The sequence below is a fragment of the Nicotiana sylvestris genome, chromosome 2, assembly GCF_000393655.2.
Source record: "Nicotiana sylvestris chromosome 2, ASM39365v2, whole genome shotgun sequence".
Lineage (NCBI taxonomy): Eukaryota > Viridiplantae > Streptophyta > Magnoliopsida > Solanales > Solanaceae > Nicotiana > Nicotiana sylvestris.
In genome coordinates, this window is record NC_091058.1 from 40,752,509 (window position 1) to 40,760,450 (window position 7,942).

At 33.1% G+C, this 7,942-nt stretch overlaps 1 protein-coding gene and 1 long non-coding RNA gene across 2 annotated transcripts; both read right to left on the bottom strand.

Moving 5' to 3' along the window:
* Positions 1-828: 828 nt before the first annotated feature.
* LOC138886314 (uncharacterized) lies at positions 829-2,582 on the bottom strand. Its single transcript, XR_011404985.1, has 2 exons — positions 2,488-2,582; positions 829-2,033 (listed from the first exon to the last, which is right to left on the bottom strand). It is a non-coding gene; the product is annotated as an uncharacterized lncRNA (long non-coding RNA).
* A 1,653-nt stretch (positions 2,583-4,235) lies between these two features.
* Positions 4,236-6,110, bottom strand: LOC104210496 (phospholipase A1-IIgamma-like). The gene is made up of 2 exons (XM_070167400.1): positions 5,386-6,110; positions 4,236-5,137 (listed from the first exon to the last, which is right to left on the bottom strand). Exons 1-2 carry the CDS (start codon positions 5,971-5,973, stop codon positions 4,541-4,543), a joined length of 1,185 nt encoding a protein of 394 aa, XP_070023501.1. The 5' UTR covers positions 5,974-6,110; the 3' UTR covers positions 4,236-4,540.
* Positions 6,111-7,942: the final 1,832 nt, after the last annotated feature.

The window sequence follows — 7,942 nt, forward strand, 5'->3', positions numbered from 1 at the left end:
TTGCGAGTTGATAGTAAGCACACATGTGACCATCTTGTAGATGCATCTATCAAAACCATATAATATTTGAATGGTCCATATGGAGGGTGAATGGCCCCACATATATCACCTTGTATACGTTCCAGAAATGCAGGGGATTCCATCCTAACTTTAATAGTTGATGGTCTAATAATTAATTTTCCTTGAGAACATGCAGCACAAGAGAATTCCTTAAATTGAAGAATTTTCTGATTCTTCATTGCATGTCCATGTGAATTCTCAATTATTTTACGCATCATATTAGAACCAGGATGGCCCAACCGGTCATGCCAAATAATAAAATTATCTTGATTAGTAAACTTCTTGTTTACTACGGCATGTGTTTCAATCCTGCTAATACTTGTGTAGTATAAGCCGGAGGAAAAAGCGGGTAACATTTCAAGCACATATTTCTTACCGGACGTTATTGTAGTAATATAAAGATATTCAATCTTTTCATCATTTGTAGTCTCAATATGATAGCCATTTTGGCGAATATCTTTGAAACTTAATAAGTTTCTTTGAGATTTACTACAATATAGTGCTTCATCAATAGCCAAATTTGTTCCTCCTGGTAGTAATAAATTGGCTCTTCCAGAACCTTCAATTAATCTTGTACTACCGGATATTGTATTAACATTCGCTTCTTTCATTACCAAATAAGAGAAATATCTCTTATCTTTTAAAATAGTGTGTGTTGTAGCACTATCCAGAAGACATATATCATCTTTATTAATCTTGAGTCCAACTGAAGACTGTGGAATTTTCATATTCTTCATTAAAAAAAGACAAATAATACATCATAAGAAATATGAAAGACAAGCAAAAAAAAAACATTAAGAAATACATTAGAAATATAGAAACTAGCAACACATGATGCATTAGGAAAATACACTCAAGAAAAAATAAACTAGTTGCAAACATAAACATAACAACTTTTATAACTTCATTCCCCAGTAAGATGATTCATTCTTCAGTCAATATCCTCAAAGAAGTCTCCAACTTCTAAATGAGTAATATTTGTTAGGCCTTCAAAATCATCATCTTTATATGCAGGATGTGCCTTAGAATCATATTTATTTGAGGGACTTGCTTCATCATTATTATTTTGAAAGGTCAAGTGTGCCTCCTCATTTTTTTCTTTTTTCTTGAGAGAGGCTTGATAAAGTTTGACAAAATGTTCTGGCATATGACAAATGCGTGCCCAATGACCTCTCATACCACATCAGTGACACATACTAGCTTTACCTTTTGAATGATTAATTTGAGAACCCTTATTGTTCTCCAATTTATTTCCACCATAATGACGATAATTGTTTCGCCCCTGCCATGTCCACGTTTACGACCATGTCCACGACCACGATAATTATTTTGTTTTCTTTCAAACTTATCATATGTTGTTATAGCATTCACTTCCGGAAATGGAGCTGACCCAGTGGGACGGGCTTCATGATTTTTCATTAATAGAGTATTATTCTGCTCAGCCACAAGTAGGCATGTGATTAACTCGGAATATTTCTTAAAACCTTTTTCACGGTATTGTTGTTGTAGCACCACATTTGAAGCGTGAAAAGTAGAAAATATTTTTTCCAATAAGTCCTCATCTATGATAGTGTCTCCACATAATTTTAATAGAGAACTTACTTTAAAGATAGCAGAATTATACTCACTTACAGTTTTAAAGTCTTGCAACCTTAAATGTATCCACTCATACCGAGCTTTCGGTATTACCGTAAGTTTTAGGTGATCATATCGATCCTTCAAATTAATCCATAATTCAAGTGGATATTTTACTGCTAAATATTCAGTTTTTAATCCCTCATGTAAATGATGGCGAAGGAAAATCATGGCCTCCGCTTTATCCTGATTTGATGCTTCATTTCCTTGTATAATCGTATTTCCAAGACCTTTAGCGTCAAGGTGAATTTCAGCATCAAGGACCCATGATAAATAGTTCTTCCCGGTGATGTCAAGTGCCACAAATTCAAGTTTTGATAAATTTGACATAGTGAAAACTATCATAAAAGATGAATAAGTTAGAGAAATAATTATAATAATAAACAATTAATGAAACAAATCGATTAAGGTAAAACAAATGAAAATAAAGCTATATCATGTTAGCAATCTACTATTTCATTTTATTCATGCCATAAAATAGAAACTATATATTGTTTCATTTCACTTTATATATATATATATATATATATATATATATATATATGTTAATAGAATTTAACGTTTTATTAGTTGCAGTGACTAGATAATGTATACACTACATACATATGCATACATTTTTTTAATGGTATTGTGTCAGGTGTGAAAAACAACATGATAAACAAAAATATGAAAAAGGGAACAACAACATGAATGATGTAAATTATCAAAAATTGCAAAGAAAAATTTAGGTTGTAAGAATTAAGCATATGATATATGTACTGCCATAAATAAAATGATTATAATGATACATACCTCAATAAAATATGGCTCAACTTAGCTGGAGTTAAGAATAAAATTAGAGCTTCGTGCTGATAACGTGTTATGAAATATAACCCAAAATAACAATATAGAACAAGAAATAGAGATAGAGAGAATGAAGAGATTTTCTTCTTCAATTGTGTGTTTTTTCCTATCTATTACAAGGCCTTTATATAGGCATAAAAAGTGAAGAAAATATGTCATGGAATATGTCATTGAACATACAAATTATGTCATTGAATATGTCATTAAGCATTTTAGATGAAAATTATGGAAGAAGAGTAGACATCCACCGTATTCATCATAACACTTAGTTTATAATTGTATAAAAGTTAAAATGGATCAAACTTGTACAGCTTTCTCTATTTCAAAATTATTTTAGTGCGAGGTCAGTATATCGTGCACTTTGTTAAAGTCGAACCATTTCGAACCTTGCAATCATAACAAATTATAATGCCCACCAATTTTAATTGTCTCACAACTACTTTTCCAATGATTTAGCAGCACATCATTCATGACTTCATATAATTTCCAACGAGCACTCAATAGTTGATATCTCAAATTATTTTTAGTGGTATCTGCATAACATTAATTTAAGATATTATTTAATTTAAACAGGAAGGGATAACCTATTGTGGTATCACAACACGGACACACTTTCCTCCGCCCACCTCGTTTCTCGCTCGTCCATTTCTTTTTGACACCGTCCACACACCAATCACCAAAATTGTCTAACCATTGGTTGTCCATCCTTGAATAGAATAACGTTTATAATAACCAACAACATTTAAAAATTCAGGAAATATATTGCGTGTTTTAGTTTTATTGGGCATAGAATATAAAAAATATAAAGACTTTTTAATCTTGTAATCTTAAATAAACAATATATCTAATGTATCAGAATATCCGTTGAATCCTATGGTCTTAAACCTGAAATATAAGATGTTGGAATTAAAGAGTTATTAAGACAAATAAATTGAAAAAAGATGGAGTAGCATAGGCGGAAGCACATGTTACGTTGAGGGGTCACCGGCACCCGAAAACTTCGGCAAAACTTCATATATACTTACAAATGTGTTAAAAGAATAGTCAAATATTAGCATAGACTTCCGTACCAATCATTATGAACAGTGATAAATTTATATTGAATGTCATGGTGTCCCACAATAATCGAATCCTGGATCCGCCTCCGTGGAGTAGTAGCCAATGAATAAATCAACTCTTTAAAATACATGGACATCTGATAGATGTACTATTCTTTAGACCAATAACACAAACTTGAAGATTCATTTATAGTTGTCTCCGATCTGCATGATCTTCGGATCTTGCATGCCTCATTTTTATTGATACCGTGTTCTTACGCCCAAGTGGACTTGTCAAGTGGGGGAGAAAAGGGATTAAAAAAAGTTTAAGTTATTTACATTGTAAGTATAAGAAATCTCAAGATATTTTTACTTGTTGTAGCAGATAATCTGTCTTATTTTTAAGGTTACAAATCCCAATTTTGGAGCTTGTTAGGAAATACGCTACCCTCCCTTTCAATTTTTTTTTTTTAGTTTATATATCTCTAGAATGTCAATCACTAAAACCGACGATACAGAGCAAAAATGAAGGAGATGACAATTTATTGAATAATAGAATTACCAAAGTTTATAGGAATTGTTTCATTTGACCACGAATATTGTAATCCTTTTTTTTTTTGGTTATTATTTCTAAGTGAAAAAGTTTCACGAGCTGCCTGATATGGGAATACAAGTTAATAACATTATCTATCTTTTAAACGTAATTTGAAGCCAGCATACAAGTTAAGTAGACACACAAATTAAAACTCCTATTAAACATTAAATAGAAATAGATCGACATAAAAGTTTATCCTCTGTGTGGTAATTAAGAGGAACCATATTACATACATTCAGTATATGATGTCCTGTGTTTTCATGAGGTACTCATGAAATCCATTTATTCAAGTATTACTAACATTATTATTATCATTAATTCAAACATTATTTTGATAGGAACAATTCCAGTTTTAAACTCCAAAGCTCTCTTAGAAGTCATACTCCTCACGATCCATGAGAATCCAAGATCCATCTTGTTGTTGAACCATTCCTTTGTTCTTCTCAACCCACCAAAGCCCGGGAATACCATATTCATCTTTTAGTATGTCCCATTGCTTGTTGACAAGTGAGATATCACGATTCACTTCTAGTTTAAAACCTATTAAACCTTGAGTGCCTGCAATTCCATGCAAGTATGGCTCCAACAAATGCCAGCTAACAACTTCTCCAGGAGGCTTTACATATGGGGATTTTGTAGTGTCAATCATTAGTTCCTCGCCGACGTCTATATAGCCAATTGGAGGTACTTTCGGAACAACATCCCATAGATTATGGATTCTCAAAGTACGAAGACTTTTCAGTTTGTCAAATGCTGCCTTAAATTTGAGATCTCCAACTTTAGGACTTGCGAATGCAAAAGCTGTCACTTGAAATTCCTTGCCTTCGCTTGTTTTGTTGACTCCATTGAAAGCTATGTCAACTGCATTTAGGGTTGCAAGTGATGCACCTAGGCTATGGCCGGTTACTGTTATGCTCACCTCTTCATTCTTATATTCCTCAACCAATCTTTTTACCTCTTCAAGGACCTAAAAGGAAGAAAAATGATGAGCTGTTAAGACTCTTTAGCTTCATCAAGGCAAGTATAATACTTTTCTCTTTTTGTTTTCAAAGTTGATCCCTTTGATAAAAATTAAAACAAAGAAAACTCCAAGTATGTTTCACTATAATCATTAAAGTCGGTTATTGAAAAAGAAAAATACTTGAGAAATAAACAATCATATTCATATAAAAACACATGAAAGTATTACTATCAAGTAAGCAAGATAACATGCACCTGGTCCCGGACACTAGTCTGATTAAACTGTGATCGTGGATTATCTGTTGTATAAATATTGTAGAAGCCGTGATGTACCAAAGGTTGGAGCAAAGGAAGCAAACCTCCATCACCAAAGACTTTGGGTGCTGGGACAGCTGCAAATTGAAAGTTATTCACCCACTCCAACTTCTCCATAGTTCCTCGCCAAGCAATCACAATATCCCTCCTTCCCAGTTCAACTTTACCCTCATCAGTAGCCACAGCTACATACCCCATAAAATTTGAATCCTTACTCCATGCTTCCAATGACAATGATCTTACAAAGAAACCATCAGGAAGTGGAATCGATGAGGTAGCATAGAAAAATTTGGTTACGCGATATTTCAGTGGATCAAGTCCGACCCTAGTAAAAAGATTCTCCAATGAGTATCTACTAGCTCCTGCATTTTTGGACTTTTCCTCTGTAATGAAAGTATCATAAGTTGCTTGAGCCAATTCCCCATATTGAATGAGATATTTACGTAGATCAAAATCCAAGGGGTTTAATAGCCCTTCCCAATTGTTTTTTCCACTAAGTTGCTCCCATTTCTCAGCCATGCTAGCCATGTCTCTCCCCCCTATTTTCCTTTTCTGTATTTTTTTCTCTTTGTTACTTCTTAATTTCTTACGATATGCTCTTCATTTTGGCCATCTCGAAATGCCAATTTATAGTGAAGCAACTTCACTTTTTAAGTGTTTGTCAATTGTCATGAGACACGTTTTTGATTTTTTACCATCTCAACGTCGTCAAATGAGCATATATATCAACGTGCGTATTCCAATTGTTTCCGTTTTCTTCATCTAAAGTTTTATTAATACATTGTCGATATAGACATCTGATCGACCGCCCTCAACTGGCTGTAAAAGATTAATAACTTTTTTTGAGTCACTCATGCACACTTGCAGCTGAAAAAATGCACACTTGCTATAAAAAAAAATTTGACTGCTAAATCGGATGTATTATTAAAATTAGCACTTGATGAGTACATATATAGTTTGACTTTTATAGGGAATATACAATCCCATACTCCAATCATGTAGCAGATTGTTAAGTAGCTTTGATATGGTAAGAAATATCTGAATTATTAGTGTATTATTAGACCCATTTCTAGTGCCAACTTACCCACTAAGCCCACTACTTTTAAAGCAGGCCAGATAAAAGGAAAATACAAAAACTACCCTAGAAAATAGGGACATGCCAAGAGGCAGTATCATCGGGAAAGTTTATAAATAGAAAATAATAACGTGGATGGCAATATGGCTTATATGTAGAAACGTCATATTGTCTTAAATTTTATTGCTGGATTTGCTAATATTGTACTAGTATATAATCAAGTAATAATATTATAGAAATCTCTACTTGAAAGGGACGCGTCATTGTTCCAACTAATTATATTCTTTTAGTTTGTTGCTCGGTCTCACTCTTTTTCTTTTTTTGCTAAAATTATTCCTTCCATCAAAATATTGGTGCACTTTTGGTTTAAATGTAGTAATAAGGTTAATCTGGGATTTATACTACATATAACCAAAAAGCGAATAAATTTTTTCTGAAGTTCACTTTTTAATAATTTGAACATTGTTTAAAACAAAAATTTGTTCTAAAAATACTTTTAGTCGACAATACAACTATGAAAAATATTGACCTAATTAAGCATATGAGAAGTATTTATTTGCAGCTAACCTAATTAAGCATATAAGAACTATTTATTTGCAGTTAAGTAGATAAAATTGATGGAACATCTATATTAGGAAATATGACAGTTGATTTTATGATACACCACGCATTCTATTTTGTCTAACAACAGAATGGGTTACGCTTGATCTTAGCCAGTATGTCAAGTAAGTTGTGAGAACTGAAAAACTCGTTCACAATTTGTATATAACTTTAAAACATATTTCCAATGCCACCTAAACACACTTCTCTCACCACTTTTCCAGCAGGCAAGAGAGTATTTTTCTAAATAAAAAAAAATTAAGTTATTTACATTGATAATGTAAATATTACTTCATTAGAACAAGAGATTTACGTGTGTAGTTACATTTTTTTTATTTCAAACCACCAAATAAGGTTGTGTTCTTGATTCGGTGAGGGGTTTGGCAGGACCCCCTAACTTGTCTATTGATATCAAGAGTACAAGGAGGGGGACATAATGCAAAGACCTTCAAAGGACACCAAAAGGACCCATGATTACAATATGATTACAGTATTACAACAGACAATGCTATAACTAATATCACGTCGGGGGATGGGAGGATTGTCTGCAAAGATTTGACCTTCCCTCAAATGTTGTTTAAGGAGGTTCATAGTGCCATCCTGAGTGCTTGCCCATTTGAAGGAGGCCAACTATAGTTTGTCCATTATCACGGGCCTTCTTGAGTTCTTTGGTAGGTCCTCCTCTTTGAGGAAGATTCTCTCGTTGTCCTTTGTAATATAGCCGGCTTTACAAGAGAATCTGCTACTGCATTAGCTTTTCTGTAGCAGTGTTTTATGTGGAAACGTCTCTCAAAAATCTTCTTTTGCACCTCATCTACAACT

What these genes read in the sequence shown, in the direction of transcription:
- LOC104210496 (XM_070167400.1), bottom strand. Translation starts at nt 5,973, where the DNA reads ATGGCTAGCATGGCTGAGAAATGGGAGCAACTTAGTGGAAAAAACAAT. An exon ending in AGACTAGTGTCCGGGACCAG is followed by an intron (nt 5,138 to 5,385) that starts GTGCATGTTATC and finishes TCTTCCTTTTAG; the next exon opens with GTCCTTGAAGAGGTAAAAAG.